The following is a 24,430-nucleotide window of genomic DNA, read 5'->3' as shown; positions in this document are numbered from 1 at the left end:
CGGTGCCGATGCCTGCTGGGTGCCGACTCCCTCGGCGACCCAGAGCTCTCGGTGCCGACGCGGGGAGGCGACCGGTGTCGATGCTTCTTCGACTTCTTCCGAAGCATGTCACCGGAGCTCCCCGGCACCGACGAGGAGGACGTAGAATCCAGCCGTCGCTTCCTCGGGGCCGAGGCCGAAGGAGGTCGGTCTTGGGGGGGCTGTACCGCAGGAGCCCTCAGGGTAGGAGGAGACCCACCCGAAGGCTCACCGCCACCAGCAGGGGAATGGACAGCCCTCACCTGCACTCCTGACGATGCACCACCGTCCGACGACATCAGCAGACGAGGTCCCGGTACCACCGACGTCGATGCAGTCGCCCGATACCTTGGCGCCGATGCAGAGGGCCGACGCCTCGATGCACTCGATGCAGGGGCGGCCGAGGAAGATGGTCTGGACGCTGACGACGTCGACACACTCGAAGATCCCGGTGCCGATGCCGACGAAGAGCCCGAGAACAACACGTTCCACTGGGCTAATCTCGCTACCTGAGTCCGCCTTTGAAGCAGGGAACACAGACTACAGTTCTGAGGGCGGTGCTCGGCCCCCAGACACTGAAGACACGAAGAGTGTCGATCAGTGAGCGAGATAACCCGGGCGCACTGGGTGCACTTCTTGAAGCCGCTGGAAGGCTTCGATGTCATGGGCGGAAAAATCACGCCGGCGAAATCAAAATCCGAAATGACGGAAAAAGAGCACCAAAAACTTTTAAGGGAGAAAATCTCGACCGAGGCCGAAAAGAGGCCTACCCCGACGACGAAAGAAAACTTATCGGGGCAAAAAGCTGGAAGTACGGGAAGGGGTTAACACGAAACCCGGGGGGGTTTCCGGAGCACTTCCCGACACTTTTAAAGACTTTTCCGAGGAAAAACACGTCAAAAACAAATTTGGACGCGCGAGGTCGACTTTCCGGGGCTCAACACGGCGAAAACACGACCGTACCGAGTGCGGACAAAAGAAGACTGGCCGGCTCGAGCCGGTTTCGGGCGGGAAGACGGCCGCGCATGCGCGGTGCGCGCGGGCGCGCGAGGACTAGCAAAGGACTTTGCTAGAGAAGTTTCCAATTGGAGGGGCTGCCGTGGACGTCACCCATCAGTGAGAACAAGCAGCCTGCTTGTCCTCGGAGAAATGCATGTAATTTTATAAATATATGCTTAAGTGCCAATCCCACTCCTTGGAATGCCTACAAATATATTATATAAAAGCAGACACGGTCTGCTCGGTATTCAAAGTCACTTATCTGGGTAGCAGCAACCACAACCCGGGTAACTGCTGCTGACTGAGGCTGTCCCTTGATTTTCACTGAATATCACTACAGACCACCCTGGCATTATCCAGATAGCACAAAGGCAGTCCGTATCCAAAGCAAGGGTGGTCCCTAATTATCTGGTTAGCAGCAATATTCAATCTGCTAACAGTATAACTAGGTGGATGAATAAAAGTGCAAAAAGTCTGTCCTAGCTTTATATAGTTAGCTATCTGGATAATGGACGGAATATTGCCACTAACTAGATAACACTGGCTGTTGCTGCTGAATCTGGATATTCGGCATTGCCACTATGGGGACAATTCTACAACAGGATGCCTCCATTCAGATGCCCCAGTAACATGGGCTGAGAACCTATTCTGTATGGTCACTTGGGCACTCAGTGTCCTTACATAACACTAGTGTATTGGCACATCTACATTTACATAGTAACATAGTAAATGACGGCAAATAAAGACCTGTACGGTCCATCCAGTCTGCCCAACAAGATAAACTCATTTTACATGGTATGTGATACTTTATATGTATAAGGGGAAAGGGAATGGGACTTATATACCGCCTTTCTGTGGTTTTTCCAACTACATTCAAAGAGGTTTACATATTATATACAGGTACTTATTTGTACCTGGGATAATGGAGGGTTAAGTAACTTGCCCAGAGTCACAAGGAGCTGCAGTGGGAAACGAACCTAGTTCCCCAGGATCATAGTCCGCTGCACTAACCACTAGGCTACTCCTCCACTACCCGAGTTTGATTTTTCTCAGGGCACAGACCGTAGAAGTCTGCCCAGTACTCTTCTTGTACGAAGTTCTGAAGCTAACATCGAAGCCCCTTAAAATTTACACTTCAGCCCATCCCTATCTATTCAGTCACGATCAGGGCATAGACAGTAGAAGTCTGCCCAGCTCCCGTTTTGTTTCTAATTACCGGCGTCGCTACCCAATCTCCGCTAAGATTCCACAGAACCATTCCTTCTAAACAGGATTCCTTTGTGTTTATCCAACGCATGTTTGAATTCCATTACCGTTTTCATCTGCACCACCTCCCACGGGAGGGCATTCCACATATCCACCACCCTCTCTGTGAAAAAATAATTCCTGACATTAGTCCTGAGTCTGCCCCCCTTCAACCTCAATTCATGTCCTCTAGTTCTACCGCCTTCCCATCTCCGGAAAAGGTTTGTTTGCGGATTAATACCTTTCAAATATTTGAATGTCTGTATCATGTCACCCCTGTTTCTCCTTTCCTCCAAGGTATACATGTTCCGGTCAGCAAGTCTCTCCTTGTACGGTTTGCAACGCAAATCCCATACCATTTTCACTGCTTTTCTTTGCACCGCTTCCAGTCTTTTTACATCTTTAGCAAGATACGGCCTCTAAAACTGAACACAATACTCCAAATGGGGCCTCACCAACGAATTATAGAGGAGCATCAACACCTCCTTTCTTCTGCTGGTTATGCCCCTCTCTTCGCAGCCTAGCATCCTTCTGGCCACGGCTGTCGCCTTGTCGCATTGTTTCTTCACCTTCAGATCCTCTGACACCAACACCCCAAGGTTTCTCTCCTGAGTCAAGCTTACTAATCTCTCCCCTCCTATCCGGTATCTCTCTTTTGGGTTTCCGCACCCCAAGTGCATCACTCTACACTTCTTGGCATTAAATTTTAACTAATAGAGATACTAATTCTGGGTTTAAAGGAATTTTTTTTGGTTCCCAATCAGAATACTGGAAATTTTTACAGAAACCAAAGATAAAAATAAGTCACAACCTAAAACTAAATGTGTATTTTATAAAAAAAAAAAAAACTTACTGTGCAAAAAAATATATGTGAATAAAAATATTTGTATTTTTATTCACATATATATTTTTTGCACAATACGTTTTCTTTATAAAATACACATTTAGTTTTAGGTTGTGACTTATTTTTATCTTTGGTTTCTGTAAAAATTTCCATTAAATTTTAACTGCCAGACCCTCGACCATTCTTCTAACGTTCGGAGATCCCTTCTCATCGTTTCTACTCCCTCCAGGGTATCCACTCTATTGGCTATTTTCGTGACATCCGCATAAAGGCACACCTTTCCTTCCAACCCTTCAGCAATCTCCCACAAATATATTAAACAGAATAGGCCCCAGCACCGACCCCTGAGGAACTCCACTGCTCACCTTCCTTTCCTCCGAGCGGATTTCATTTACCACCACCCTCTGCCACCTGTTGGTCAACCAGTTTCTTATCCAGTTCACCACTTTCGGTCCTAAGTTCAACCCTTTCAGCTTATTCATGAGTCTTCTGTGAGGGACCGTATCATAGGCTTTGCTGAAGTCCAAGTAGATTACATCTAGCACGTCCCTCATCCAGTTCTTTGGTCACCCAGTCAAAAAAGTCAGTGATTCGTTTGGCAGGATTTTCCTTTGGTAAAGCCATGTTGCCTCGGGTCCTGTAACCCGTCAGTTTCTAGAAAGTTAACTATCCTTTCTTTCAGCAGCGACTCCATTATTTTTCCTACCACCGACGTGAGACTTACCGGTCTGTAGTTTCCTACTTCTTCCCTGTCTCCACTTTTGTGAAGAGGGACCACATCCGCTCGTCTCCAATCTCGCGGAACCTCTCCCGTCTCTAAAGATCTATTAAATAAATTTTGGTCCCACCAGGACCTCTCTGAGCTCCTTCAGTATCCTGGAATGTATCCCATCCAGCCCCATAGCTTTGTTCACCTTCAGATTCTCCAGCTGTTTATAAACTCTTTCTTCCGTAAACGGCGCAGTATCCACTCCATTCCCAGACGTTCCCTCGGCAGCCAACCGCGGTCCTTCTCCAGGATTTTCCTCCATGAACACCGAAGAGAAATAATTGTTTAGCACGCTTGCTTTATCTTCATCACTCTCCACATAGCCATTCTCATTATCTTTCAGTCTTGCAATTCCATTCCTATCTCTTCTCCTTTCTCCAATATATCTGAAAAAGTCTTGTCACCTCTCTTTACATCTTTAGCCATTTTTTCTTCCGCTTGCACTTTCGCTAGCCATAATTCGATCTTCGCTTCTTTCAGTTTAATCCGATAATCTTTTCCGTGATCCTCTCATTGGGTTCGTTTGTATTTCTTGAACAAAGCCTCTTTTGTCTTATTTTTTCAGCTACTTGTTTGGAGAACCATATAGGCTTCCTGCTTCTCTTGTTTTTGTTTACTTTCCTCACAAAAAGATCAGTCACCATATTTATAGCATCCTTTAGCTTGGGCCACTGTTTTTTCCATTTCTCCTACGCCTTCCCACGCCAACAGCTCCTTCTTCAGGTATTCCCTCATTTTATCAAAATCAGTATGTCTGAAGTCCAGTACTTTGAGTTTAGATGCCCACATATACACTTGCCATAGAGCTGGCATAAAATGGTTGGGAAGGGAGAGCACAAAATCTAGCAGGTAAACAGGCAACTTATAGCAGTCTAAGTTTTCTGCCTGAATGTCATCCCCATCTATGTCCTGCCCATATGAATGGCCCCCCCCCCCCCCCCACTTACAAAATGTTATGCCATTTGAGAATATATTTGTAGAATGTTGATTAGACATCCTACTGGCATTTTCACAGGTACGTGTATACTTAAGCACGAAAATATCTGTACACAATTGGTGCATAAATGTAAGTGACTTGTTATATAATTACCGTTTATCTAGATATTAGCACTGAATATCTATATTTAAAAATACGGGAACTGCCATGACTGAATGCTGAGCATATAAAACACTTTTGTACAAGCTCAAGTCACATATAAAAATTACCTTGAAAGTTACCACATCAACAATATACTATATTCTGCTAGCTAATAAATTATATGTACGGGGGAGAGGTTTACACAGAAAAAAGACTGCATTCAGTCATCTCATTGTCTGTTTTAACTAATCCAGCTCAATAATCCATTTCATGGCACTTGTGATAGACCTTGACAATAGAAAGAAAGAACCCGAAAAGGGTAGGCCAGTTGAGGTACCAGGAAGAACTTCATTTCTACACAAAAAAGTGGAACTGTGGAGTTGGGGAAGGAGGCCAGCAGATCAGGAGCAACAAAAGAAGGGCTGGATTAGAGGATCTGTTTTCTGTTTTGCTCCAGACTCACCCCTTCCCCTTCTCTTCCCTGCAGGTTGCTTAGAAGGGAGGAGCTGGAAAACAGCAGAAAACCCCTGCTGCTCTGGAGTCTAAAAAGAAATGGTGGAATTTTCTTCCTGGGCATTTCACCAGAAATTAGGCCCTTGTGTCAGGACAAGACATTCTTCCTTACCTGTTCGTTTTAAATTTCATGTGTCTATTTTAGCTGCTCCTGTCTTTTCTATGAATATTTTATTGTATGTCTTTACTTCTTTCCTTTATCCAGTTTTGTCTAATTTCTCTTTCAACCCAGTCCCTTTCCAATTCTTAGCCACCATGCTCCCTCTGGTGCCCGTTACTCTCCATTCACTCTATGCATCTCTGCCTCTTTTTGCCTACTGCCATCTCTGCAATCACATTGTGTCCATTCTTCCTGCTGTGTGTACCCATGCACTCATCCTCATACCTGTTCCTTTCATCCAAATCCTGCATTCCTTTCTCAGACTCCCCACTGTGTCCTTGTACTTCCTCCTGCCTTTCGCCACTACAGCTTCACAATGCTCCTCTGTTAGTCTCATCCAAACATGTGCTTAAGTTACTGTCCTCCCTTTTTATCACTTCCTTCTTGAGATATTGATCCCTTTCTCTCCTCAAATACTCTCTCACGCAAACCTTTTTTTAAATCCCTCCCCCTCCTATGTGCTGTCTTACCACTAGCCAGAAAAAGTAATCAACGCCCTGTGTCCTGGCTGAACATTTTCTCATGCTGCACTGATGAGTTCTGGAGTCAACTTGTCTTTCACATAGCTGATGTATTTCAGCAAACAACTATAATTTTACAATGATAATTTATAATTATAATTTTGTGATATTCTGTCAGTTGGCATTATATGCAGCACATCTGATCTAGATGGTCAAAACTGCACATTGAAGAGTCTAATTTGTGCATCAATTATCTGCATCTCTCATGATTTCTGTTGATAAAATTTAGTACTGCTGATAACTGCACAGCATATGAAACCTAGCAACCTTATGCATAGGATCTATGGAAAGCTTTGGTAGTGACATCAGAAGAGATGCTCTCTATGCTGCTATTCCATAATAACTTGATTCCCCTCTCAGGGCTAGATGCACTAAACCTTAACGACCCTCTAACAACCCTTTAACGAAGGAAATTCCCAACCGTTGCATGCATTAAAGGCCTTTTTCCAACGAAGCAAGCAGCTAAAGAAAACAGAGTAACTACCATTGTAATATGGGCGATTCGGGATGCACTAACAATACCGACGATTACACCGAATCATTTTCCGCAACATATTTAACGTGTGGTCAGAGCAGTTGTAAAGGCCTGAGCTGTCATCTCTCCGCTGCCCCCTGTACCAGAAAAATCAAAACTGGCATGTTTAAACATGAAAAGTGAGAAAAAAAAATAAAAACACCACAAACACTGGCTCCCCGCTTTCCCCTGCATTACTAAAAAAATAAACATACCTTAAAAAAGGATCGGGAGGGGGCAAAGGCGCTCGTCAGAAGCGTCCTGTATGGACGGCCTTGCCACCCCCCCCCCCAGATCGCCACTGTTCCCCGCTTCCGCCCTTCACTAAATTAAAAACTGAAAATAAAAAGTTGAACTTTAGCAGCGCCGGGCCCCCCTCCCTTCCTGTGTTGATCTTCTTCTTTTCCCAACACTGCTCCGCCTCCCGCAATCCTCCGCCCCTTGCCCCCCCCCCCCCGTGTTCATCGCCGCCGTTCCCCCCCTTCAAAGGACCCCCCTCTGCCTTGCCGGCTGTGCAGCGCCTCTCACCTTTGTGTGAAGGCGCTGCACGAGATGAAACAACGGATCGTCGCTCCCTTCTGCCTCCACCGACGTCTCTCTCCTTCTTCCTCATGTGCACGCCCTCCTCTGACGTAAGTTTATTTTTTCAGTGATGCAGCGGGGAGCCACGTGTTTGTGGGGGTTTTGTTGTTGTTGTTCTGACGGTTCTGGCATGCGCAGAGCAGCCAGCATAACGCTTGGCTGCTCTGCGCATGATTTAAGGGCCGATTACCGAACAGAATTACGAATCATTGATACATTGTACTTTTTAAATCCGCACCGAACTTGTGCAACTTGGTTTTTTTTGAGCATTGTTCGTTTTTTTAAATTCGGTTCGGACTTTAACATTTGTAATTTTTTTACGTATGGTTGATGCATCTGGGCCTGAGTTCTCACACACACAGATTCTTTGTTGGTTGCAGTGTACTAACTGCTTCTTCAACTGCGAAGTCTGCAACAGAAGCCCGGAAATCTGTATTACACCCTAAACTAGAAACGAACAACATCTACCCTTGCAATCCTCCCAGGAGTGAAGATTTCTGGTGCCCCCCCCCCCCCCTGGAGCTGCCACCACTGCCAGCACCTACTAGCACCTTACCTCCACTGCTACATGGTGCAGGAACGGAATCTGGTGCAAGTCTAATAAGACTTGTACTAGAGTTATTTCCTACACCATGCAGCTTAAAGTTGAGGAGCCAAACAACGTTTATAGACAGGACCAGTGGCAAGTGGTACTAGAGAGACGGTCATGGCAACTTTTGACATGTTATCCTGGCAGTATGCACTGTTTTTTTTCTGACGTGCACATTGTTTGCATTTGACACTAGTCTACTCCATCTGAAGTTCAGTTTGTTTGTTTTTTTCAGGGTATGGATTAGAACACTTCGTACTGAAGCTCAGTGCATGTTTTAATGCACAGTTTATTACATTAAAATCTGTCTGCCACTTCAGCAGCCCTGACAGCAAGAAAGAGAGGGTCCAAAAGTACACAAAATATAGCAACAAAAAAAAGAGCACAAAAGGGCCTCCAGAACTAGAAAGATGGTACAGTCTTTATTGAAAGTGACCTGACACTGGCTGTGTTTCGGCGCTCAAATTTTACAAACATAACAGAATCCAATAATATAAAGAAAACACATATATTTTAAACATATAAAAATATATAAAAGATGAGTTGTACAAATTCAAAATAAAAATATATACAAATTAAAATGATCATATGCTAGAGAAAAGTGTCTCATTACTGAAAACGGACTGATAAAATTCAATAAAATAGCTATCTTACTACGAGTGCGCTTTCCAGTCCCTATGTTTATTTTAACTGTACACTACTAGAGAAAACATCACATTGCTGTAGCTGTATCGATGGAGCTCAATGATCTATAAAACTTACTTTTAAGATAAAAATGCGGATAGTAGTGTACAGTTACAATATAAGTACATAAGCACTGCCACGCTGGGAAAAGACCAAAGGTCCATCAAGCCCAGCACTCTGTCTCCGACAGCGACCAATCCAGGCTCCAAGAACCTGGCAAAAACCCAAAATTTAATAACGATCAATGGACTTTTCCTTCAGGAATCTGTCCAGACCCCCTTTAAACTCAGCAAGGCCAGCTGCCGTCACTACCTTCTCCGGCAATGAGTTCCAGAGTCTAACCACACGCTGAGTAAAGAAAAACTTTCTCCAATTTGTTTTAAACCTACCACATTCTAATTTCATCTTGTGTCCCCTAGTTCTATTATTGTTAGAAAGCGTAAACAAACGCTTCACATCTGTCTGCTCTACCCCACTCATTATTTTGTAGACCTCTATCATATCACTCCTCAGCCGCCTTTTCTCCAGGCTAAAGAGTCCTAGCCGTCTTAACCTCTCCTCATAAGGTAGTCGTCCCATCCCTTTTATCATTTTCGTCGCCCTTCTCTGCACCTTCTCCAATTCTTTATATCTTTTTTGAGATGAGGCGACCAGAACTGAACACAATACTCCAGGTGCGGTCGCACCATGGAGCGATATAACAGCATTATAACATCCTCATGCTTGTTTTCCATCCCTTTTCTAATAATACTCAACATTCTGTTCGCCTTCTTAGCCGCCGCAGCACATTGAGCGGAAGATTTCAACATTCTATCCACAATGACTCCCAGATCCCTTTCTCGGTCCGTAACTCCTAAAGTGGAACCTTGCATGACATAGCCATAATTCGGGTTCCTCCTTCCCACGTGCATCACTTTGCACTTGTCAACGTTGAACTTCATCTGCCATTTGGACGCCCAATCCCCCAGTCTCACGAGGTCCTCTTGTAATCTTTCACACTCCTCCCGCGATGAGACGACCCTGGATAACTTTGTGTCATCTGCGAATTTAATTACCTCACTAGTTACTCCCATCTCAAGTCATTTATAAATATGTTAAAAAGCAGCAGTCCCAGCATAGACCCCTGAGGGACCCCACTAACTACCCTTCTCCATCGAGAATACTGACCATTCAACCCTACTCTCTGCTTCCTGTCTTTTAACCAGCTCTTAATCCATAATAATACATTGCCTCCAATCCCATGACTCTCCAGTTTCCTTTGGAGTCTTTCATGAGGCACTTTATCAAACGCCTTCTGAAAATCTAGATATACAATATCCACCGGCTCCCCTTTGTCCACATGCTTGTTCACCCCCTCGAAAAAATGCAGTAGATTTGTGAGGCAAGACTTCCCTTCACTAAATCCGTGCTGACTTTGTCTCAGCAGCCCATGCTCTTGTACGTGCTCCGTAATTTTATTCTTAATAATAGACTCCACTATTTTTCCCGGCACCGACGTCAGAGTCACCGGTCTATAATTTCCCGGATCTCCTCTGGAACCCTTTTAAAAAATTGGCGTTACATTGGCCACCCTCCAATCTTCCAGTACCACACCTGATTATAGGGATAAATTGCATATTACTAACAGCAGCTCCACAAGTTCATTTTTCAGCTCTATTAATACTCTGGGATGAATACCATCCGGATCCGGCGATTTACTACTTTTTAGTTTGCAGAACTGCCCCATTACATTCTCCAAGTTTACAGAGAAATCATTTAGTCTTTCCGACTCGTCCGCTTCAAATACCTTTTCCGGCACCGGTATCCCTCCCAAATCCTCCTCGGTGAAGACAGAAGCAAAGAATTCATTTAATTTCTCCGCTACATCTTTGTCTTCCCTGATCGCCCCTTTAACACCACCGTCGTCCAGCGGCCCTACCAATTCTTTAGCCGGCTTTCTGCTTTTAATATACCTAAAAAAAATTTTTGCTATGTGTTTTCACTTCTATCGCTAACTTTTTTTCAAAGTCCTCCTTAGCCCTCCTTATCTCCTTTTTGCATTTGGCTTGACATTCCTTATGCTTTATCTTATTGTCTTCCGTCGGTTCCCTTCTCCATTTTCTGAAGGATTGTTTTTTACATAGTAACATAGTAGATGACGGCAGAAAAAGACCTGCACGGTCCATCCAGTCTGCCCAACAAGATAAACTCATATGTGCTACTTTTTGTGTATACCTTACCTTGATTTGTACCTGTCCTTTTCTGGGCACAGACTGTATAAGTCTGCCCAGCACTATCCCCGTCACCCAACCACTAGCCCCGCCTCCCACCACCGGTTCTGGCACAGACCGTATAAGTCTGCCCAGCACTATCCCCGCCTCCCAACCACCAGTCCTGCCTCCCACCACCGCTCTGGCACAGACCGTATAAGTCTGCCCAGCACCATCCCCGCCTCCCACCACCGGCTCTGCCACCCAATCTCGGCTAAGCTCCTTAGGATCCATTCCTTCAGAACAGGATTCCTTTATGTTTATCCCACGCATGTTTGAATTCCGTTACCGTTTTCATTTCCACCACCTCCCGCAGGAGGGCATTCCAAGCATCCACTACTCTCTCCGTGAAAAAATACTTCCTGACAGTTTTCTTGAGTCTGCCCCCCTTCAATCTCATTTCATGTCCTCTCGTTCTACCGCCTTCGCGTCTCCGGAAAAGGTGGAACGCTTGCGGGCCTGCAAGTTGGCTCTAATAGCTTCCTTTACCTTACTGTTTAGCCACGCCTGCTGACGTTTGGTCTTTTTTCCTCTTTTTCTAATACGCGGGGACATAGGGACTGGAAAGCGCATTTGTAGTGAGAGAGCTATTTTACTGAGTTTTATCTGTCCGTTTTCAGTAATGAGACACTTTCTCTAGCAGTGCACAGTTAAAATCATTAGTTTTATTTTACGTCACAAGTAAGCCCGAGTAGTGCAGCAGTTCTTTAGATGCGTTTATTACTATAATGTATATCATTTTGAATTGATATTGATAATAAAGAATCTTTTTCTAGTGTAAACACTGTTTCAGGATAATCTAATATTTTGGGCCAATTAGTGGGATAGCGGATGTCCCTGTTCATTATTAATTTTTCCATGGAAATTACGTCAAGAGCTACTTTTCGCTCCAAAATTGAGAAATATGTATATTTTCCCTGTTTAGAGGTTCTTTTGAATCTCAACACGAAGCATATGGTACAATCAGTTTGGAACTGTAAGATTTTTAAAGAATATTCATCTCAGTAAGACATACAGATTTCAACAATTCTTCTGTCCATCCTTCAGTCTTTTTCCACTCGTATATGTATATATTGAGCACACATTGAGATAGATCACTTTTACTTTATATGTAATATGCACACTTTACATACCATCAAGAATGAGCACCTTCACTTTATATGTAATATGCATACTTTATATACCAATATAAGCACACTCCCCATCGCATGGATATAAATATAAATTATAGCTATTCTCTCATAGGATGAATATCAGCACTAAGTCACAAATATATTTTATTTCACTTTATTTTTGCAACTGGATACAGGTATCCCACTCAGCATTAACACATACTCATGGTCCAACTAACAAGAGTTCTAGTCCTTCTCCTCACATTCATCATTATTTAATGAACACATCTTATATATATGTATATATATGTATATATATATATATGTGTATATATATATATGATCATTTTAATTTGTATATATTTATATTTTTATTTTGAATTTGTACAACTCAATTTTATATATTTTTATATGTTTAAAATATATGCGTTTTCTTTATATTATTGGATTCTGTTATGTTTGTAAAATTTGACTTTGTGTGTGATCCAGACCCCTGAGGCAGGCGCTCTTGAGCACCAAAACACGGCCCGTGTCGGGTCTCTTTCAATAAAGATTGTACCATCGTTCCAGTTCTGGAGGCCTTTTTGAGCTCTTTTTTTTTGTTACTTCAGCAGCCCTGGCCAGTTGAAGCAAAATCCATAGCTCAAATCTTGAAGTTTTGGCTCATGCACCTAAATGACATTTCTTATGTTCTTACACCTAAACTGAAAGGTATCTGAAAGTGAAAAATCTCTTTTAAAAAATTATATACATTTTGGAGGTAATTTTAGATACATGTACATGTGAACACAGCAATTTCAGAAAACCACAATTTATGTGTGTAGATGGTCATCTCTACATAAGATTCGAAAGAAGAGCTTCATGGGCACATTTTGGGCAGGTCAAAACATTATGGCCCCAAAATTCAAAGCAAGTTATTCAGATAACAACTGCCATTATCAGGATAATTGCCCTGGCCTGCACAATATATTGATATACAGGGCACTATACAGATTTTACAAAAAGCTCCATGTTCAGCAGAGCCTTTTGTGAAATACTGGAGGAACCATGGGCATCCTGATTCCTACTTTGACGTGGAAAAAGAGGCTTATTACCTGTATAAAAGCTTTTGCAGACAGTGTGGTTGTTGGTGCCAGAACAAATCGCAGTTTGTCAGGAACTTCTGTATCTATATCAACCAGTATTTCCATCCAACCATGCTTGGTTTTCTGTTTAAAAAAACAAAAATGGCCTATTAGAGTATGCATCTAACTTAACCATCCAATAACACCTAGCACGATGTTTTTTTCTTTTTAGCAACACTAATTAAAACATATAATCCCACGAACACCTGGCACTCATTCAACTCTTCCTAAGCTGGCACTCACTCAACTCTTCCCAAGGTTTAGAAATTTTTTTTCAATCAAATGTTTCTCATTCAGTGGCTTGGGCAAATAGCATTAATTGTATCCTTCCCACTGCTGAGAGGCAAGTAAAGTCTGAATAAACCTCCATTACATAATGTTTAAGCTTCCTGCTTAAATTGGCTTATAATTGGCTTCATTATAATGAAGATGAGCCTCAATCTGTAGTGGATGATGTGAGTGCACTGGTATCCAATAATTTGTGAACAAAGTATTAATCACTTAAGTATTAATTTAGATGAACAATCAGACTTGCTTAAGAAGGGGAAGTTATATTCTGGTTCCTGAAATTCACAAGTTCTAAAGATGAATGAGGCTTAAGTTGCCCTATATGACAGGTTCACTCCAAGATCTTTTTGGTGCTTAGGATGTTTATTCAAACCGAGCCCTTGGAAAAACCAACAGGGATGATGATTCAGGATGAAACAACCCTGTCCTTGTTCCAATTAGACAAACCAAACTATACCAGTTAGAGAAATAAGCTTAAACATTTTATCTTGAACACTTGCACACAAGTGCTTCTTGGAAAACCCCGTGAAAATTGAAGAGGCTTTGATTTATAACCTCCTTACAGCATGCTTCTTTCTACAGTTTCTCTAGTATCTGTCTAGTAAACTTACTTATGTCAATAGTTTACTAATACAGTAGTACATAAAATACTCAGAAAAAAAACAGAGAACATTATATCTTTATACACAGTTATTTATATAAAGATACAAGTCCCTTCATTTGGGGGTATTTCATATATTGACAAGAAGTTGGATATGTTATCCCTTTGTTGCATTTGTTAATTTTCAGCATGGGAGGAACGACTGTACAATTACTATCTGCAGCTTTGTGTTATAGTACCTGAAATTTATGTATTGGCAGGGCATCAAAAAACTCATGTGCTAAATAAAAGCATTTACCTGAAACAAACAAAAAAAAAGTGTATTAGAACGACAATGACAACAAGCTCCAACTATTAGCTCTGGGTGGATTACAGTCACAAAGACTGTGGTAGACCACATATATGGCACATTACATAATACAATTCTAAAGGGATCAAAAATGTTGAAGAACTGAAGACAAACAAGGGGCCCTTTTACTAAAGCTTCGTGTGCACTAAACACTAAGAAGCATGTAGGTATAAAATGGGCTTCTTAGCATTTATCGTGCACTATTTACTTTAACATGCACTAAGATTTAGTAAATGGGCCCTCAAGTTATACCCTTTCAGAAAGGGCAAGATAACTAAGAAGGGAGAAGTCTAGCATTTTCTGTGATAATCATTTAAAAGCAGCAAAACTGCAGGGTGCAGGGGTAAGTATTATGAGTTAACAAAGATACAGGAAATTGATCTGCCATTCACACTGGTATGATCTATAAGACAAATATTTAGCCAAAGACATAAGACAGCAACCAAAAGGAAGGTGTTACCGAGTGGAGATTTTAATCTGCTTAATGTCAACTGGGGTACGCTAGCTGCACGATTAAAATATGAGGTGCAAGAAGCACTCCAACCAGCCAATAACTGAACCCCATACATGAGAGACTGCTACTTGCAAACTGGCAGGGGGAGTCATTTTTAATGAGCCAAGGGTGAAAATTTGAGAGATTCTGTAACACACCAGGACGTTTAGCCTACCATAAGAGCAACAGAAAAGGCTATAGACTTGGACTTTAGGAGTAACAACTAGAGGCTGCCCAAATTTCAGTTTCAGATTTAGAACTGAAACTGACCCAAAATCTGGGTTTGCATGTTGGCTGAAAATGTCTGTGAATTTTTTGGCACAAACTGAAACCATTCCTCCCCACCCCGGGCCACCCACCAGCATGCCATTCCCAATTCCAAAATGGCAGCCATGACCTTCCTTGGCCATCATTTTCACAATGCAGACAGTGAGGGCAGGAGCAACTCAGGATGCTCCTGCCTTGAAAAGGCCACTAGACCAACACAGCTTTTAGAAGGTAGGCCCATGGAAGGCCTACGGGAGTAGGGGGGAAGACAGAGTTAGTGGGTGGCCTGGTGGGGGGTATTGGGTTTTTTGTTGGGGAGGGGCTGTCTCGGGGCTTGTGGCAGAGGAGGCGAGGCCATGGTTTCGCATCTGGATGAAAATGAGCAGCAATTTTGGCCACAGATTCGATTTCGGTCAGAACCAAAACCACTGGCTTTGGTCAGCCTCTAGTGATAACTTTATTAAGGAGTAACTCAAGAGACACTAGCAAGAGAGATCTGACAATATGGGCAACATTTAAAAAAACAAAATCAAAACCAGCTGCAGTGAGTGCAGCAAATAAAGTATTTCACATCCATAGTCTGGTCTCTAGCTACGATCTTCATCAGGGATCTGACCTTATGTACATCACTTCAGATGATGTGACACCCCATTTTAAATGGAATACAAAAAATTGAACTGATATGTCCAAGTTGGGAAGAGTACAGTTTCGGTAGTATTTTAGATAAGACCTGCAGTAAAGCATGGTATGAAATATGATTGGCTCCTAATAAATGTGAATTTAAAATTCTGCTCCACAAAAAATAAACATGCAATTCACAGTATCAATATTTAAAAGGAAAAATGTATTTGTTTATATAAAAATAATGTATTATCCTGATAATTTTATTTATTGCATTTGTATCCCACATTATCCCACCTCTTTGCAGGCTCAATGTGGCTTACAATCAACTTGTCATCAGTATTATGAAAGCACAATGAAAAACCAAAGACGAAAAAAGAAAAGACCCATTTAGTAACAGATAAATTTTAAAAAAACCCTTATAAGCTTGGAATGCCAGATCTATCTTCATTCCTCTTCTGAATTCAACTAGTTTCCACAAGGAAAAAAACAAAACAAGAACGACAAAACACCCCCCCCCCCCTCAGTACCTTATACAACTAAGCAAATACAAATAAATAATGCTGCGCTTCTCCGGAGGATGTCCCAGAAGCAAAGGTGCAAACCAACTCTATATATTGGGCACAACTTCTACAATTTTTCTTGTGAAAGTACAAAGAAAGGGAAACTTTTAAAGTACATGTGCAAACAAATCTTATAAAATTGCATGGAGGCATACAAATGTAAAACGTCAATGCACAGAAAGATAGTTTATATATGCGTAGGCATTGCTGGTGGTATAGTTTGGGAAGAGCAGGGGTGGCACTGTGACACATGTGTAGTCTTTATAAAATATGTATGTACACATGTAGCTGTACCTGCTAGGAGCAGGTGTAAATTTGTGTAAGAGAACGTGTGTACTCTTTGGGATAATTCTAGAAACCTTATTTATAAAAGGAAACACAGGTGAACAAAAAATAAGAATAAAATACGGGCATTTTTTGGAAATTTTTTAGTTTACCACCCTCCCTTTATCAATTAAAAAGAAACTCTGGAATTAGGGGTAATGGCATAGCTAGGACTAATATTTGGTGGGGATCCACGGTTAACATGGACAGGCATTTGGCAATGTTGTTGATGACCACACCTAAAGTTCTCCTCTCATTCTCCTGTGCTGCTGCTGACTGGGTGGAGGGGTCACACCCATTCAAGGCTATGCCCCTCCCCCATGATGAATCACAGGATAATGTAAAAGGGGGGTAGATTTAGCAGTAATTAAGAATTTTCCTTTACAGAGAGGGTGGTAGATTTCTAAAACAGCCTCCAGTGGAGGTGCTAAAGATGAAGACAGCACCTGAATTCAAGAAAGCATGGGACAAGAACAGAAGATCCATGAGGGAGAAGAAAAGACTATTAGAGCTTTGTAGTTGGGCCATGTGAAGGACAATTCTATAAATTGGCACCTAAAGACAGGCGCCAATTGTGCATGTAAGATATAGAAAGGCAGCACTTACACACGATTTTGGTGGCACTAATTTGCAATTAAGCACATAAGTGCTAGGTGCTATTCTATAAAATATGTGGCAACATTGCTTAGCGCTTAACTGTGAGGGAGTATAAACATGAGTAAGTCACAGGCATGTCTCTGAGATACATGTGTAACTTATAGACTATTATAAGTTACAAGTACTGCAGGGCACAATTAGGTGTCAACAGTTACAACTGCCATTGAACTAACGTAACTGTTGGTGCCTAACTTTAGGCACGCCAATGTCGACTTAAAGAAGCTTGGCACTAATTAGTCACTACAGAATTGGCGCTAAGCGCATGGCATTGGAGTGTCTAAATCTTGGCACCAGTTTATAGAACTGGCACCATTTTCTATGCTTCTATATTACCTAAATTGTGGTATAGTCTTAATAGTTTGGGATCTGCAATTTCTACAACAAACACTGCAGTTCAAGTAGGGTCTTACTGATCAGCTGTTTCCTGCAATTTTGTCCATCTCACATGTTTCTCAGCCACAATTCAGCTTAGATTATTTATTTTATTTATTTATTAGGATTTATTTACTGCCTTTTTGAAGTTCCATATACTATATATTAGTAGCATTTTAGAGGGGAAAAAAAACCCAAGAAAGAATGTCTGGATCCAAGTAAAATGTTAAGCATGTTACATCAATAACAGCAAAAATGCACATTACCTTGTGGTATATCTTGGAGGTGATAGTACCAGAACACTGGAAGCCCTGTCACAGTAGTACCTTTTTTATAAACAGGTGATCCATCAGGTTCTGATGGTATCTTCTTTCCTGTCAGTTTTATTGCTTGGAGCTCACTGAGTTTAGGGCTTACCTCCACTAAATGAACAGAGATATCACATTTACCCATCATAGATCTAAACTGATGAAAGACCTGAAAAAAACAAGAAACATTCTATTAAGAAGGTAAAACTTCTGAAAATAAAAAGTGATACCTTGGGAATAGAGAGACACTGAGGGGCATTTTCAAAAGGGACATCCAAGTTGCGATTTGGATGTCCTTGCAAAACGGCAACATCCAGGGGCAGGGAAACCCGTATTTTCAAAACAAGATGGACGTCCATCTTTTGTTTCGAAAATACCATCGGGGACATCCAAATCCTTAAATTTCACCGTTCCTAGATATGGACGTCCCTAGACATGGACATTTCTTTCAGCGATTTTCGAAACCAAAGACGTCCATGTCAAAAACGCCCAAATGCAAGCCATTTGGTCATGGAAGGAGTCAGCATTTGTAGTGCACTGGTCCCCCTGACATGCCAGGACACCAACTGGGCACCCTAGGGGGCACTGCAGTGGACTTCATAAATTGCTCCCAGGTACATAGCTCCCTTACCTTGTGTGCTGAGCCCCCCAAACCCACTACCCACAACTGTACACCACTACCATAGCCCTAACAGGTGAAGGGGGGCACCTAGATGTGGGTGCAGTGGGTTTGTGGTGGGTTTTGGAGGGCTCGCTGTTTCCTCCACAAACATAACAGGTGGGGGGGATGGGGCTGGGTCCGCCTGTCTGAAGTGCACTGCACCCACTAAAACTGCTCCAGGGACCTGCATGTGCTGTCATGGACCTGAGTATGACATCTGAGGCTGGCACAACATATTTTGAAAGATGTTTTTTGAGAGTGGGAGGGGGTTAGTGACCACTGGGGGAATAAGGGGAGGTCATTCCCGATTCCCGATTCCCTCCGGTGGTCATCTAGCAATTTCAGGCACCTTTTTGTGCCTTAGTCATAAGAAAAACAGGTCTGGGTGAAAATGTCTAAGTGTTCGTCAGGGACATCCTTGCTTTTTTTGATTATGGGTCAAGGGCGCCCAAGTGTTAAGCACGCCCAAGTCCCGCCTTCACTACGCCTCCAACACGCCCCCTTGAACTTTGGCTGTCCTTCTAACGGAGTGCAGTTGGAGACGTCCTAAATCGGGTTTTGATTATACCAATTTGAACGTCCCTGGAAGAAGGACGTCCATCTTCCGATTTATGTCGAAAGATGGACGTACTTCTCTTTCGAAAATGAGCCCAACTGTTTCCTTGGGCTATTAAGAAATATGACTTTCAAAAACTGTTTTGTAATATTTCTCTTCAACTGAATAAGGCTTCAACAGAACAACATGGAGGTCGATGTTCAAAATTACTTAGTTAATAAAATGAGTACTAACTACATAAGTGTTTTTCTTTAAAACGTCTAGTGCACCAAATGGATACATTTTGTCCATATAAACCAATATATGGCCTAACTTTTATCTGTTAGCTTGAGAAAAGGCCAGAGGTATAGTCTAAATTAATCTAGAGAGCAGTAATATTCAACCACTATTAAATAAATGTATGCTTCTGTGTATATGGATATACAGCAGTCCTAACTTTATACAGGGAGATCCTGGATTCTCTACAGGGGAACTATTTCAGCAGTTGGTAATGGAACCTACGCAGAATGGGGCCATACTATGCTTACTAATGGGGAGAGTGTTTCTGATGTTACGGTAGGTGATCATCTGGCATCCAGTGATCACCAGATGGTGTGGTTTAATATTGATAGGTGTGGAGAGGATTCTTTCAAAAGTGAAGGTTCCAGACTTCAAAAATACTAACTTTGTTCAGATGGGAGATTACCTCAAGGAATTGCTGTTTAGATGGGAACATCTGGAAGAAGTTGGAAAGCCATGGGCAAAACTGAAAGGAGCTATTGTAAGGGCAACAAACCTTTCTGTAAGGAAAGTAAGAGGAAAAGAAGGCCACTTTGATTCTCAAAAGTAGTAGCTGAAAAGGTAAAGAAAAAGAGAGTAGCCTTTATAAACTACAAGAGATCGAGGAAGAGGAAAACAGGCAACAATAACTGGAAAAGCTAAGAGAGGCTGGTAGAATAGTCAGAAAACCACAGATGCAAATGGAAGAAAAAATAGCCAATATGATAAAATGGGGGGGGGGGGGGGGGGACAAGACTTTTGTTTAGATATGTTAGTGATAGGAGGAAGTGCAGAAATGGCACTGTGAGACTCAAAAGGTGAAGGGGAGGAATATGTAGAAGCTGATAAAGATTAGACAGAATTGCTTAACAAATATTTCTGTCCTGTCTTCACAGCTGAAGGGCAGGGAGCAGGACAGCAGAAGACAAACACAAATAGGAATGGAGGGGTGGTAGTTCCTGAATGATTTTCAGAGCATTGTGTTTGTGAGGCGCTGGTTAAACTAATGGTAAACAAAGCAATGGGGCCAGATGGCACACATCCAAGGGTACTGAAGGAACTTAGGGAAGTACTAGCGGCTCCGCTGAATAACTTTTTAATGCATCTCTAGAGTCAGAAGTGGTCCTAAGGAACAGATTGGGAACTATAGGCCGGCAAGTCCAATTCTGTAGTAAGTAAATTAATGAAAATGCTTTTAAAACAGAGAATAGTACAGTTTTTGGAATCCAATGGATTAGAGGACCCGAGGCAACATGGTTTCGCTACAGGCAGGTCTTGTCAGACAAATCTGATTAACTTCTTTGACTGAGTAACCAGAGAGTTAGAATGTGGGAGAGTGTTAGATGTGGTGTATTTAGATTTGGCAAAGCCTTTGACATAGTTCCACAAAGATGACTAATAAATAAACTGAGTGCCCTCAGTATGGGCCCTAAAGTGACTGACTGGGTTAGGAACTGGTTGAGTGGAAGGCAACAGAGGGTAGTGGTAAATGGAGCTCATTCTGAGGAAAAGGATGTTACCAGTGGTGTACCTCAAGGTTCGGTTCTTGGGCCAGTTCTTTTTAACATTTTTGTAAACAATATTGCTGAAGGACAGACTGGTAAGGTTTGCCTCTTTACAGATGGAGATGATGATGCCTCTGGGCAAGAAACTGGTGAGACCTCATTTAGAATATTGTGTACAATTCTGGAGACCACACCTTCAAAAAAATATAATCAGGATGGAGTCAGTCCAGAAGGCTACTACTAAAATGGTCAGTGGTCTTCGTCATAAAGCGTATGGGGACAGACTTAAAGAACTCAATATGTATACTCTGGAAGAAAGGCGGGAGAGTGGAGATATGTTAGAGACATTTAAATACCTATGTGGCATAAATGCACAGGAGGTGAGTCTCTTTCAAGTGAAAGGAAGCTATGGAACAACAGGACATAGGATGAAGGTGGAAGGTGGAAGGGGATAGACTCAGAAGTAACCTGAGGAATTACTTCTTCATGGAAAGGGTGGTGAATTTATGGAACGGCCTTCCGGTGGAAGTGGTGAAGATGGGAAAATTAGGTTCTTACCTTGGTAATTTTCTTTCCTTTAGTCACAGCAGATGAATCCATAAACTGATGGGTTGTATCCGCCTACAAGCAGGTGGAGATAGAGAACACTGAAGAACCACAGTGACCCTTGGACGGCTAGCCCCATCTGCCTTCAGTATTTGAAATTACCAAAGCAGAGTGAATAAGCAAGGTAACATAACATAAACTTTCCTCACAGCGAACAAACATCCCAGAACCGGAGCAATAACCACACAAAGGGGGGACGAACTCAACCTCCTGCAATAGAACAGCATGTAGAAGCTCTGAGAGCTGGTCTTCAACTCCTCCTGATGAGATACAATATCTGCATGAAAGATCTGAACAACAAAACAAAGTCAGACAGGGAGGAATCATGGATTCATCTGCTGTGACTAAAGGAAAGAAAATTACCAAGGTAAGAACCTAATTTTCACTTCCTTGTCATCAGCAGCAGATGAATCCATTAACTGATGGGATGTACAAAAGCAATCCCTACGTAGGGTGGGAACAGGCCACGCCGCATGCCAGCACCTGCACTCCAAACTGCGCGTCTTGCTTCGCTGCAACATCCAGCCTGTAATGCCGCACAAACAAGAGCTGAGAAGCCCAAGTAGCTGCATGACAGATCTCGTGACGAGAAAAGCCACCCGTTTCAGCCCACAAGGAGGAAATCGCTCTCGTGGAATGCGCCTTAAACGCTTCAGGCGGAGACCGTCCTGACAGCAGATACGCAGAAAAAATGACTTCCCTGAGCCAACGGGCTATAGTGGCCATAGACGCCGGGCACCCGCGTCAAGGACCTGTCAACAATACAAAAAGGTGATCAGAAGTCCTGAAGTCATTCGACATCTGTAGATACTGCAACAGAGTCCTGCGGACATCCAAAAGATGCAATTGCCCAAAGGAATCCGGACAATCCTCCCTAGAAAAGGAGGGAAGAAAAATGGGCTGGTTCAGGTGAAACGCTGACACCACCTTGGGCAGGAAGGAAGGCACTGTACGTACCATTACTCCGGACTCCGAAAACTGTAGAAAAGGATCCCGACAGGAAAGCACCTGAAGCTCAGATACGCATCTAGCTAATGTAATGGCCACCAAGAAGACTGTCTTGAGAGTCACATCCTTCTCAGAAGCTCGCCGAAGGGCTCAAACGGCGAACGCTAGAGAGCCTTCAACACCAGCCCCAGGTTCCAGGCCGAACAAGGCAACCGCACGGGAGGATGGAGCCGAAGCGCCCCTCTGAGAAATTGGGCAATGTCCGAATGAGCAGCAAGGGACAAGCCAGAGACTTTCCCTCGGTAGCATGCCAACGCTGCCACTTGCACCTGAACGGAATTGTAAGCCAGGCCTTTTTGTAAGCCATCCTGCAAAAAGTGCAGGACCAGCGAGACCATAGCCCGTGCGGGTGTGACCTCTTTCGGGACACACCACTCCTCAAACGTACGCCATATCCAACCATAGGCTGCAGAAGTAGACCGCTTGCGGGCCTGCAAGAGAGTGGAGATGACCTTGTTAGAGTAGCCCTTACCTCAATTGCACCCTCTCAAGAGCCAGGCCGTAAGACCAAATTGGCAGGGATCCTCCATAGTCACCAGGCCTTGAACCAACAGGTTCAGCACCAGAGGCAAAGAAAGTGGAGCCTCCACCAGCATCCGACGGAGATCCGCATACCACGGACGCCTTGGCCAATCTGGAGCGATGAGAATCACCAATCCTCGGTGCAGTCGAATCCGCAGGAGGACTCACCCTATCAAGGGCCAAGGAGGGAACACATACAGGAGGCCCGAGGGCCAGGGTTGAGCCAGTGCATCCAACCCCGCTGAGCGAGGATCTCTCCTTCTGCTGAAAAAGCGAGGGACTTTGGCGTTTGCACTTGACGCCATTAGATCCATTCTGAGAGTCCCCCATTTGGCACAAATCTGAAGAAAAACTTCTTCTGCCAGTTCCCATTCCGCCGGGTCGATTTGATGCCTGCTGAGAAAATCGGCTTGCACGTTGCTCTGACCTGCTATGTGAGCTGCTGACAGAAGCTGCAGGTGGAGCTTGGCCCACTGGCAAATCTGAGCGGCCTCAGTGGCCAGGGCCCTGCACTGAGTGCCGCCCTGACGATTTATGTATGCCACCGCTGTTGTGTTGTCTGACAGAACCCGGACAGCAAGCCCCTTCACAGTCTTCTGGAAGGCCATAAGAGCCTGGAATATCGCTCTCAGTTCCAAGCGATTGATGGACCACCCCACTTCCACGGGTGTCCACTGACCCTGAGCATAGCTTCCCTGGCAATGCGCTCCCCAGCCCAATAGGCTGGCATCTGTTATCACCAGGCACCAAGAAGGAAGCGCGAGCGGCATTCCTCTTCACAGCATCCTGTCGGAGAGCCACCAATCTATACTGTGCCGGACCGCAGGGAGCCACGTTAGTCTGCATTGATATTCCTGGGAAATCGTAGACCATTGATGGAGCACCTCCAAGGTGGCCGTCATTGACCCCAACAGCTGGACAAAGTCCCAAGCTCGAGGGCGAAGCATCCGCAGGAGCAGTCGGACCTGATCTGAAGCTTGCACCGCCTGTGGTCGGGGAGAAAGACAAACCCCGAGGCCGTGTCAAACCGGACCCCCAAATACTCGAGAGACTGAGAGGGGGTCAGGTGACTTTTGGGTATATTGACCACCCAGCCTAGTGTCTGCAGGACTGTAACCACTCTGGCTGTGACAAGAAGACTTTCATCTGTCGAATCCGCTGTGATGAGCCAGTCGTCGAGATAAGGGTGAACTCTGATACTCTCTCGCCTGAGATAGGCAGCTACCACCACCATTACCTTGAAAAAGGTACGGGGAGCTGTGGCTAGGCCGAAAGGCAAGGCCCAAAACTGGAAATGTTGACCCAACACCGCAAACTGGAGAAACCGCTGATGCGGGGGCCAAATAGGAATGTGCAAATACGCTTCTTTTAGGTCCAGAGACGTGAGAAACTCTCCTGGCTGTATCGCCGCAATGATGGAGCACAGGGTTTCCATGCGAAAATGACGCACCCTTAGAGCCTCGTTGACTC

General features: G+C 43.6%; 1 protein-coding gene across 3 annotated transcripts in view; it reads right to left on the bottom strand.

The window, feature by feature from the left end:
• Positions 1-24,430, bottom strand: part of NDUFAF7 (NADH:ubiquinone oxidoreductase complex assembly factor 7) — a 154,961-nt gene that overhangs the window by 39,065 nt on the left and 91,466 nt on the right. For 2 of the 3 annotated variants that reach the window (XM_030195445.1, XM_030195443.1), the window contains 3 exons: positions 17,803-18,013; positions 14,130-14,188; positions 12,972-13,085 (listed from right to left, as the gene is read on the bottom strand). In XM_030195445.1, coding sequence (XP_030051305.1) covers positions 12,972-13,085; positions 14,130-14,188; positions 17,803-18,013 — 384 coding nt within the window. The remainder of the gene's footprint in view (positions 1-12,971; positions 13,086-14,129; positions 14,189-17,802; positions 18,014-24,430) is intronic. The other variant, XM_030195444.1, reaches the window with a different exon arrangement.

This window comes from Microcaecilia unicolor, chromosome 3, assembly GCF_901765095.1.
Source record: "Microcaecilia unicolor chromosome 3, aMicUni1.1, whole genome shotgun sequence".
Lineage (NCBI taxonomy): Eukaryota > Metazoa > Chordata > Amphibia > Gymnophiona > Siphonopidae > Microcaecilia > Microcaecilia unicolor.
Note: the sequence above shows the minus strand (reverse complement) of the source record. Positions and strands in the feature narration are given on the sequence as shown.